Consider the following 12,532-nt stretch of genomic DNA (forward strand, 5'->3'; position numbering starts at 1 on the left):
CACATGTTGTTGATTTCAATGACTTGTAATCGTCGCATGTGCCACTGGACGTTAAGCAACCAACAATCAATCAATCAATGTTAGCATCGCTCAAGACAAATTAGATAAATTAAAGAACCCAACACAGCTAAAGAAACAAGAACTGTAATCACACCTAAACTTGAAACTACTACATTCAGTTTCCTTTTGTAGTATTTTTATCAGCATGGCTTTATAAATATGACAATACGAATACTAAAATATCTAGGCCTAAACTAATGTATTGTTTCCAAGTTTTAAGCCGACATGACGTACATGTATAAAACGGCGAATAAACGAATTCAACTTTATATATAAGTGATATAGAAACATGGTGTTCAAAATTACACAAGTACAGGCTCTTTTGTTTGACAAGAAATAGATAATACCGACAGTACTAGGTCAACGGATTATTACAGAAAGATTTTGACAGCAGAGAAATCATTTAATCAAATTTGAAATGAACCAATCAGGAAGTGTTATTAGGCAAACATTGCTTCTAAATTTGATTTGTTATTTCGAGATTATATAATTTCCCTCTTTAAAAAAGTCGGTATAGGCCTTATATATTTAGATTTTTAACTTATACTGGTATGTACAAACATGTCACATGTTGTCGATCTCAATGACTTGTAATCGTCGCATGTGCCACTGGACGTTAAGCAACCAACAATCAATCAATCAATGTAATCATCGCTTAAGACGAATTAGATAAATTAAAGAACCCAACAGCTAAAGAAACAAGAACTGTAATCACACATAAACTAGAAACTACTACATTCAGTTTCCTTTTGTAGTATTTTTATCAGCATGGCTTTATAAATATGACAATACGAATACTTAATATCTAGGCCTAAACTAATGTATTGTTTCCAAGTTTTAAGCCGACATGACGTACATGTATAAAACGGCGAATAAAAGAATTCAACTTTATATATAAGATATATAGAAACATGGCGTTCAAAATTACACAAGTACAGGCTCTTTTGTTTGACAAGATATTGATAATACCGAAAGTACAAGGTCAACGGATTCCTACAGAAAGATTTCGACAGCAGAGAAAACCGTGCATCTTTTAACTAGCATTAATTTATTTGATGGCATATCCAATACTAAAAATCCAGGCTAAAACATTAAGGTTTATACCTGATTAGACACTTCCTTACAGTTCAGTCACGGATGAGTTCTTGTTTATTTCAAATTTAATTCAGACAATGAATATGAGTCTCGTTATTGTAAAAAAAAAGTGATGCATACTTTACAGACATATGGCGCATCTGGTGTACACAATTTATATAAAGATATGATGCAAAATATATTTTCAAAATTTAAATTAGAATTTTGTCTTTTCATCATTAAAAACTTCCATCCTTGTTTCATAATTTCCATAAAGGGTTTGAAAAAGTTATTGATGTCTAAAACCATTAATCACAACCAAAATCTGAAATTTAACGATGACGGAAAGAAGGATCGCAATAACTCGTTTACTTTTTGCGAATGCTCTATAAAATAAGAACAGGGGTTTAGTCAAACATCTAGACTAGTCGACTATACAGTGTTCTTTAACAGAGACAAATAAGGACCGTTATGATGTAAGTTGGGGATAAAGAACGCATAGACCCTTTCGTCATATGTCTTATCTAATCAACGTACACACAAGACATACAAGTGAAATGTATTGTCTATTGTGATTTGGTATCCGTCATTCAACTTTATTTTTAGGTCATAACAATATATAGGTATAAATTAACAATTGTATTTTTCAGACCTAGACAAGATTAATTTTTTTGGGGCTATTCAAAAGTAAAATAAAATTGTAAACTTCAGATAAAGTTTCATTTATAGTAGTTCTAAAGTTCAAAAGAATGAACGGCATGATAAGTCATAATGGTTAACCAAGTCATAAAGGTATATGAACACGGCTGTTTCTGAAAATCATTTCCATTTAAAAATTCCCTTTGGAAAATTATCTACACGTAATCAGTCAGCACGTTGACGTGTCTTTTCTTAAAATAAATTATCTGACTTTTCAGTTCAAACATATTAAAACATAAGTACAACAATAAGTCTTTTATAAAGATTTACTACTTCATTACCCTGGACAACAAAACCCAAATCATTGTGATCATGTTGATGTTATTATCCTGTTTCTCATTCAATACTTATTTCTTTCTAAATTTTTGTGATCATTTTATTTTTGAGCCATTTACATCTGGTAACCGTTATGTTGTTCTCATATATTCATTGTCCAACATCAAGTTATGAAATAAAATAATCTGACTTTCATTTGATGTTGTAACTGTAGTTCCGACGCATGAAAATCTATAGCTAACTTTGTTCTATAACGGGTCTTAGAATAAACAAATTGTGTACATTAATAAGGAATAGAAAGTTTTGCCTAACTTGCATGTTCAAGTAGTACAAAGACATTTGTTAGTTCATCGTTTCTTTTTTGCCTATTACAAATGTTCTACCCTATGTTGTAATAGTACAATGCATATCTAAATTATATAATCAATAAGGGACATCAAAAGAGAATAAGATTTTAAATCTGAAAGAAGAAAGTAAATAGCTTCTCTTTCATTCTCTTAATTATTCTTGCGGTTTTTTATTTTAATTTTAAAGATTTTTTTAGAAATTGTTAAAGATTCATCAAATAAAAAAAAATTACTTAAGAGTGATGGACAGCGGCTTAAATAATTCATCAGAAGTTCACTCTCCAAATTACCATCGAGTATTCTTTATGCAATTTTAAAATGCTGGTTTCAAGTATAAATAAGTACTTCAAATAACACCTACCACTTCGAAAATCGTTACATTTTTAAGATCATAATGATTTATTACATTAAATGTAACTTTGAATGGCAAGTCTCGACATAACAATAAGGAAAAGTCAACGCGACGAAATATATCAAGTTATATAACTTGGGAATAGTTTCGTACCAATTGTGAAAATAAATAGCTTATTTGTAATTACTTTATTGCATGCAATTATGTTAGTCTTTTTTATGCAAATGTGCTGTGAACAAGTACCTGTCTGAAATATACAGGGAAGAGTTAGTCAATAAAACGAAAGTGTCACTCACTTTGATTTGACAAAATACGTTGCATGCAGAGTTTATACGAACTAACGACATGCAAAATTAATATACAGTAAGGATTGTGAAACGCAGTTGAAAAACCAATTGCTTATATTTGTTATCTGTTCGAACTTTGATCAAGACTATCGTTTAAAAAAATAATATCAAATACCAATCATTGGTACTATATTATCATATGACCAATTATTTGGTAAACAGTCTCAATTTCAGCCTGATGTAGCTGCATATTTATGCATCGGACGGTCAACTTAACATGGTGTTTGTATCGGAACCATATTTCTATAACCCAGTCAGCCCTAATGATTGTTAAAGTCATACTAATCAATTTAACTATGAAATAACCATAAAATGAATTATACTGTTATAGTCTATAAATGCGAGTTATTTAAATTTAAATAATTGAATCAATCTATTAAGTGACATGGAAGAATACAAATGTAGATGAATCGATGAAAATGGAAAGTATGGACTATTGAAGTAATGACATAAGCACTATTGAAAACAGTCGTTATACAAAATGTCATTTGTAAATTGTATATAGCATAGAACAACAACGATTTCTAATTGGGATATTTTATCTGCTTTTTGACCTGAAAAGTTGTTTTGGTAGTCAGGTAAAATGTTTCACTGTACTATTGTATTGTTTATTTGTGTATTTCTCTGTCCTGAACGTTCTTTTGAATTTATTTATTCTGTAGTCCTGTCATGTAATGTTGTCATTTTAGTGTTATATTTAATATTGCCATGCATAAAATGTTTGGCTGGCCATAAAACCAGGTTCAACCCACCATTTTTTTTTCAAATGTCCTGTTTCAAGTCAGAAAAATGGCAGTTGTTATTTTAAAGTTCGTATCCGTGTGTGTTCATTGTCGTTTTTGTTTTTGTTGCGCATCAGTGTTTCTGTTGTTTCGTTAATTTACTTTCAAGGTTGATGTGTTTTCCTCAGTTTTAGTTTGTAACCCGGAATTGTTTTCTCTGAATCGATTTATGACTTTAGAACACCGGTATACTACTGTTGCCTCTATTCATTATTTCATTAAACATTATTCATTATTTTGTTGCCTGTATTGGCTTTTAATTTAAACCCATTTTTCTATCTATTATTTCCGTTTATTTGAATGTGAAAAATAGTATCTAAACCATTTAATTTTTTCTTTGAAGGACAATCAATGTGTTATTTCTATTGTTCTTCCTACATTTAGTTTTTGACACCCAAAATTTTAATACTCAAGTGTTCTGGTTAAGTTTCTGTGACCTTAAATTCGTTGGAAACCATTACATATTGCCATCTTTCAATGCGATGGCTTAATCATACACACAGACACATTATTGGATAACAACCAGTAACCGTCTGAAATACAAAGTTATTTTCAAATAGTATTATGTAGGAAAATGACGGGTACTGTATTTCCAATACATACAGCATCCAAGTGCTCATGTGCGAAATAAACATTTGAGTAAAAAGGGACATAATGGTTATATATAAATAGCTAGTGAAACTATTACCATTAGGTAACATACCAGAAAGCGGTAACATTCAGGAAATAAAGGTGTAGAATTCGAAAAAAAACAATTGTTGTGTTGAGTACTAAAGTTCATCTGTTTCTCATTTCTAGCCATGATATTTTCACAACGTATGAGTTTGAATCTTTCTCTGGTATCTTTCGGATCTTTTGTAAAACTTTTTCCTCGTAACGAAAACTTCAAATTGCATAAGTCTTATGTTCTGCCAGATCCAGAATTGTTCTGTAATCTAGCGGGGTTTTGTTTTTTGTTGATTTTTTTTTTTTTTTTTTTATACCTTTTCAATTGATAGCTACGTGTTTTTACTTCATTGCAAGTTTGAATTATTGCAAAAGAAAATTTATCTTCAAATCTATTTACGATATAGTGTCGACACTATCAAGGTCACTTGTGACATGATGACCATGAAATTTGAAAATTTTGTAAATGTAAATATAAATGTAAGATTGATTCCTCGTAACGAAAACTTCAAATTGCATAAGTTTTATATGCTGACAGATCCAGAATTGTTCTGTAATCTAGCATTTTTTGTTTTGTTTTGTTTTTTTGTTTTTGTTTGTTATACGATAACGACTGAAAAAAAGCCTAAATATTAAAGAGATATGGCGAGGTTCTTGTATTTCTTTTTATTGTGATACGTCCCGTATTTAATCTCAATTTTAAGAGACGAAGAAGTAAGAAGATGAAAAAAGAGAATTGTTGGTGCTTCTAATTTTCTGTTGCAAAATATAAATAAGAATGGAATGTTTTTACGTTTCTGTTTATTTGCAATTTGTACAATTTCACCCTTATTAAACACAGTGTAGTTTCATTTTTGTACTCTTAACCAAAGCTTAACTAAATCTAATCCAAATCTCTGTGCTGAACGATAAATACTTGTGTCAAACCTTTTCAATAAATTGATTCAACTTAACTTAAAATATCTTCGTTGTTTTTTGTCGCTATGAGAGTCATTGTCCAAGGGCCCGAGTGCTACATGGAAATGTTTTTAAATGTTGACCATGACAATGCTACTTTAAAATCAAACTGTCTATAACTTTGTATAGAATTTTTGTTCTTGAAGTTATAGAGGGAAAACTGAAGTGGAAAGTACGCGGAAATCGTTCAACTATTGTGTGATTTATGGCTAGAAATCACAACTAATCATGTATTTCAAGTTCAATACGGAAACTTTGTCAAACGAATAAAACTTTAAAGTCGAAGTGTTTATTCAAGATAACCCCATGCAACTTGAATGCATATAATCAAAATTTGAACATATAAAAAATTATGCAAAACATAATAAGATAATGTTTAACCACATCTACGATTACTCATTTACTACCAGTGCATTGTCCAAGGACGTTTATTCAGTTATATAGGTAGTGCAACAACACTGTCCCAGATATGGGGATTTTGAGCTATCACAAACATGTCCAAACCCGCCATGTTATGCATGTGCCTTTCCAATGTCGTTCAGTGTTTGTCGTTGATTGTTGTCTGTCGTACTTATTTTTACCTAAACTCTTTTGTTATAAATAAGACTGATAGTTTATCAATTGAATTGTTCCATATCTATTATGACGGGCCCTTGTATAGCCGACTGAACGTTGCCTGCAGTTATTACTTGTATCCACTTAATTCGAACTTTGATGGTAGTTGTTTCATTGATATATATATATCATGTGTTCTTATTTTTATAATAAATCATGACTTTTTATAAAATATAACCGTCGTTTTGTTGAAGTGACGTTTGTAACCTGCTATCGGAATTGTTAAATACTCAGATCGCTATTCACACATTGACTCTCTACATGAATACCAACGTACAAATATGTTTTCAGTATAAACAATTAAACATGTATCTTGTTAATCCTATTTTTTATCATTTCTTACCAGAATTGCACAAGACAAGGAACTTAATGAACTGTTAAGATTAACCGATATCTTAGGAATTCCCTTATACCAACCTTACTTAGAGTAGGTAGTTTCCAATAGATTGTAAAATTAATATATGATGCGTTGTTAGTTATTTTTGAAAGAGATTTCGTAGAATGGCTGTAAAAAAATCCTCATAAATAATGTAATATTGGTACCCAATAGAGTGGACGTAATCAAGTTCTTTATCTTTGTTTGAAATTCGAGAATGACATAAGTCAGACATAATTTATTATTTAGGATTTCCTGTAAATGTCGGTTGTTACGAAGTGCATGGTAAAAATAGTATTCATCTAACAAGCCCATTACGTGATATGCATGTACAACAATAGTGTATATGGCTAAGTCAACTGTTACAACCACATTTATGTCATGGAGGATTTAATGGTGTACAGAAATAAGTTAAAGTTTTTATCATACTTGGCATCTCTCCAAACATTAAATCGTTCGAATATGTGTCTTGTTCATTGTTTGCTATTCGTCTTATAATCCATGACATTTACAATTTTTAAGTCAGAAGTCATGTACAACTGACCAATTACAAAGAATAAAAGAATAAATTGACACTCACTAAAAGACGTAAAGATAAGCAAGTCCACCTAACGCTACACAGAAAACTTAAGATGAGCCAAACACAGGACCCATCAATAACTGGGAATTAATCCATCTATTATGGAAGGTTATCTTTTTTACTGGTGACACCCTCGTAATCTTTTTTTTTTATTCATGAGATGACTTATAATATCAGAATGGTAAGTGTATCTTTACAAAGTTACACTCTATGATATCTTCAAACCCTAAACCTCTCACTTATACAAAACTCATGTTTACTGAATTTTGACATTTTGAATGAAAAAAGTTATTTGAAACACCCCCGATACCTCAAGACTAAAAATATCAGACAATGCATATACAGCAAAAGGACGAAAAAATAATTGCTTGAATATTGATATATATATATAAGAGAACATTTCCCTGCCGGTCAACAAAAATTCATGATAGCGTTATTACAAATGACCAAGGGATGACTTCCCTTAAATTATTTCGTATTCTTGTTTTAATGGCTCCGTCGTTAGCAGCAACCTTTTATCAGAAAAGCATTATAAAGTACGCATGCTCTAGAATACCTTTTCAATTGGTAGCTACGTATATTTACTTCATTGCAAGTTTGAATTATTGCAAAAGAAAATTGTAAATATATCTTCAAATATATTTACAAGTGTGGACACTATCAATGTCACTTGTGACATGATGACCATGAATTTTGAAAATTTTGTAAATGTAAACGTAAAGTTTATTGAGAAAAAATAAGAAGTGGACAAGTTATTCATGTCAGTTTTATTCATTAACACATTTGAATCAATGTGCTCATGTCTTTTCAGCTAAATTGATTATTATGGTCAGATATGTTAAACAATGATCAAACCAAACAGTCATTTCGTATTTTGTTGTTAAAGACTTGATTATTTATTGTCAGTGTTTTATATGCCAACCAGTTTGTAGTGTCCTGTAGCTTCTGTTGAAGATGCTCTTCCGAAGGTAGGGGTTGTATCTGAAATAAAATGAAACTATAGTGTAAGAAATACATTATTTAGACAAAAAATAATTAAAACAGGAAAACAAACCAGGAGTAAGCATTTTATATTTTATATGATGAAAATAATATGTCTACCATGTTAATAGACTAGATTATTATATGAAAGAAACATTGTTGAGTTTACAGCATATATAAACCGTTGTAAATATGTAAATTTACATTACCATTGTGTTTTATCCCACACAGCAACTACACCAGCATTATCCGTTTCTATTTTGAGTTTGTTGTAAAACACATTTTACGTTACAATTTTGAGTTTTAATTCTACGATCACATTGACATTAACTAATTAAAAAGAGCGCCATATTCGAATGCTATATTTGAGGGCATCAGAGTTATCTGTAAGGTTTATAGTGAAGTTACACAAAATGAAGTGTTTCATTTGGTCTCTGATAATTTTAATCACACATGTATTGTTTGGTAAACATTTACGGTAATCTGATTTCCAGCTCAGGACGCATATTTTGACTATTAAGATGTTTCGTTAGTGGTGCTCAATGCCAAACTATTTGATCACACCGAGCCTTATATAAGATGCTTTATTGACTCGATACTCTCTTCAAGTAAACATCTACTAATTAGCTAATTTGTTTGGTTGTTTTGGCAAGAAAGACTTTGGCTATGAGTAACACTTTTAAATATGTCACCAATAAAATAGGATAAGTTTATCGTCGTGCAAGAATTAATCAAGTTTTTTTTTGGTGATGGTCATATTTCTTTATTCTCAGTTGTGTGTGTAGTCTAATTTGGCATCCTTTTTTACTAATGGGTGTGGTCGTCGCCTTGCTATTTATTTTTAACTGTCTTATGTTTTAATATATAACACCTTGTAAAGTTATATGTTCTTAGTTATCAGTAAAGATAAATACAGTAAACTGTTTGTAAGGATCACAACCCACCAACACATGAGTTTAACTAAATACATGCATACTTACATCATACAGTATATATAATTTTTTTTTTTTTTTTTATTTTAGAAATTGTTATCTGATAAATGAATCATTTATATTTTGATATATGAAAATTATATACGGAAGTTATGCATTACAACACATATTCGATCAAATCATGGCAAAGGAACAGAAACTCGTTGTATATATAAATATATCAAGTTGTCGTTCTTTCTTCATATATCATTGAAAAATAAAGCAATTTTAATCCTGGTAATTAAATATATATATATTTTTAAAGCACAAAATGTATCATTTGACATACGTTGTTTCGAAGTTTCTTCACTTCATCGTCAGTGAGATGTTGCATTAAAAACTTCTTGCTGATAAGTATACACTCTGCTCCATCAGATACCAATGTTGTGCTTGTGGTTTTTGCAAACTTTCCAAAAGCTATATGTTCTAAACCCTAAGATAAAATCAGGTTTGTTATTAATTGTTTCAAAAGATTCAAACAATAATGTTCTATCAATTAGGTTCCTCCTTTGCATAGTATTACCAATTCGGCTAGATTAAATCGTACATGCGTCAAGGATCAAGTCAATACTGAATATCTGTTTCAAGTGATATGTATTCAATTTGTGAAATGATAACATGTACACATATAAATAAGATTCTATCTTTTTGAATTTAGAAACACGGTTTATACGTGTTCTTTTTAAAATTTCATTTTAATAAAGTATGATAAGAAAAATTACTTTGAACCTGCAAAACAATTAAATTCATTGATCTGTTGAAATTCATTCAGCCAAAAAGTAAGGATACATAACATGGAGGTTTCATACGATTCCGTATTCATTTTATTTTTATCCGAGTAAAATGCAACATTTATTAATGCTCTTGATTTTCGTGAAAACTTTAAAACAAGTTAGAAAATATAAAAGCTACTTAATTTGACTTCTAATTCTACGGTTGTTTAGATTTCATAATAAATGTGCTTTGGTAAAAAAAATTCGTAATTAAGTTTCAAATAAATTTGTTTCACTTGAATGTCTTATATTTAAATACTACCCATACTGAAACTGAACATAAGACGAGCTTTGCGATACTTTTCGAGAGTACTTACATATACATCCCTTGATCCTAAAGTCTGTATATGAACAAAAACACTTGTGTATCGATCAGAAGCAGAACTGCAAGCGCTCTCATTTTTGTGATGATGCAGATTCTGAAATAATTATCGATTAATATATTGTATTAACCAGGAACGTTTTCATAATTATTACAAAGCATCATATTTACATAATAATTAGTAAAATTGACAGAATTAATCCATTCTGATCCATGAAAATCAACAACAGATATGTGTTAAAGAGAGGTCACAGATGCAAAAGGCACATTCAGACACAAAACTGGCAACGCTATAACTGAAAAGATAAAGATAAAGACAAACACAAAACAAAACCACAGAAATTTGAAGTCTGAGCAATATGTGTCCCACCAAAAATGGGGATTATCTCAAGTGAGAGGTTAAATTTGGTATGTCACAATCGCAGACGTAATTGTTATGAAGACAATTAGAACATTTTGGTCGGCATGTGAGAACCAAATATTCCACAACCGATAACTAACAAATGATGGCGTCTGTAAATTTTAAAAAGATGATTTTAACTTCATCACATGGAATTCTAAGTGTGATTGCTTCCTCGTGAGAAAAAAGGTAAGCGTGAAAGGTAATAAGCCGGGGACAATCATATCGACTAGGAGATACATACTCCAAATGCAGGCGTTGCTGGAATGTTGCTACATAGAATTTGAAAACCGAAATTATCTTTATCGTGGTTGAACTTTGTTTACAACCAAGTTCAACCACGATAAAGATAATTTCGGTTTTCAAATTCTATGTAGCAACATAAAATGTTTAATAATAGGCATAATTTGAACTTCGAGCAGTGAATTATATAACTTATACTAGATGTATTTTGTGGATTTTATACAAGGGAACACCAAAGTTCGCATATTTTTTACGATTTGAGTTCGCGTTAATGTTCTACTCTCGAAATTAATAAAATTGAGAATGGAAATGGGGAATGTGTCAAAGAGACAACAACCCGACCAAATAAAAAACAACAGCAGAGGGTCACCAACAGGTCTTCAATGTAGCGAGAAATTCCCGCACCCGGAGGCGTCCTTCAGCTGGCCCCTAAACAAATATATACTAGTCCAGTGATAATGAACGCCATACTAATTTCCAAATTGTACACAAGAAACTAAAATTAAAATAATACAAGACTAACAAAGGCCAGAGGCTCCTGACTTGGGACAGGCGCAAAAATGCGGCGGGGTTAAACATGTTTGTGAGATCTCAACCCTCCCCCTATACCTCTAACCAATGTAGTAAAGTAAACGCATAACAATACGCACATTAAAATTCAGTTCAAGAGAAATCCGAGTCTGATGTCAGAAGATGTAACCAAAGAAAATAAACAAAATGACAAAAATACATAAATAACAACAGACTACTAGCAGTTAACTGACATGCCAGCTCCAGACTTCAATTAAACTGACTGAAAGATTATGATTTCATCATATGAACATCAGGCACAATCCTTCCCGTTAGGGGTTTAGTATCATACCATCATAACATATATGAGAAGAACAATTAAGTTGGTTTACAGAATGTTCAAGTTAGAATTTTCGATGATAGTTGTTTATATCATAGGTATGCTTACAAATAGGGGCAACAGTAGTATATCGCTGTTCGAGTAAAAGCAAATCCGGGTTACAAACTAAAACTGAGGGAAACGCATCAAACAGAAACACAACAATAAAATGTAACACACACAGAAACGAACTATAATATAACAATGGCCATTTTCTTGACTTGGTACATTGACATTTTAAGAAAAAAATGGTGGGTAGAACCTGGTTTTGTGGCATGCCAAACCTCCCGTTTTTATGGCAATGTTATGACAACATTGCATGACAGGACTACAATATAGGACAGAGAAACACACGAATAATAGCTAACAAAACGTACCAGGTTTAAAATTTAATACGCCAGACGTGCGTTTCGTCCACACAAGACTTACTAGTTACGCTGAGATGAAAAAAGTTTGAAAGCCAAAACAAGTATAAAGTTGAAGAGCACTGAGGACCAAAAGATCCAAAAAGTTGTGCCCAATACGGCTCGATTTTCTGCCTGGGTTAAGAACATCCTTATTATATGGAATAATTTATACTTTTTAAAATAGTAAATTTTATAAGATGACTATATAATATATATACATGATAAAACCGAAGTGGCGACTAACTACATATACAACTTAATCCAGAACATAAAAATACACAGCCGAGTTAGTAAAAGCCTTAACGCACAAAGTGACTTTTGAAATTCTAAAAAAACACACGAGGTGATGTTACATTTGAATTTCTAAAAATATTTCCCAAAAATAAGATAGAATTAGGATTGATTTAAGATTATA

The 12,532-nt window shown here is 31.0% G+C and overlaps 1 protein-coding gene across 1 annotated transcript in view; it reads right to left on the bottom strand.

The window, feature by feature from the left end:
* Positions 1–7,883: 7,883 nt before the first annotated feature.
* The window catches only part of LOC143085216 (uncharacterized), a 35,774-nt gene continuing 31,125 nt past the window's right edge, over positions 7,884–12,532 (bottom strand). The window contains exons 10-12 of the mRNA XM_076261440.1: positions 10,174–10,275; positions 9,373–9,516; positions 7,884–8,112 (exon numbers count right to left, since the gene is read on the bottom strand). Of these exons, the coding sequence (XP_076117555.1) occupies positions 7,981–8,112; positions 9,373–9,516; positions 10,174–10,275 (378 nt within the window). The 3' untranslated portion in view covers positions 7,884–7,980. The remainder of the gene's footprint in view (positions 8,113–9,372; positions 9,517–10,173; positions 10,276–12,532) is intronic.

Source organism: Mytilus galloprovincialis, chromosome 8 (assembly GCF_965363235.1).
Source record: "Mytilus galloprovincialis chromosome 8, xbMytGall1.hap1.1, whole genome shotgun sequence".
Taxonomy (NCBI): Eukaryota; Metazoa; Mollusca; class Bivalvia; order Mytilida; family Mytilidae; genus Mytilus; species Mytilus galloprovincialis.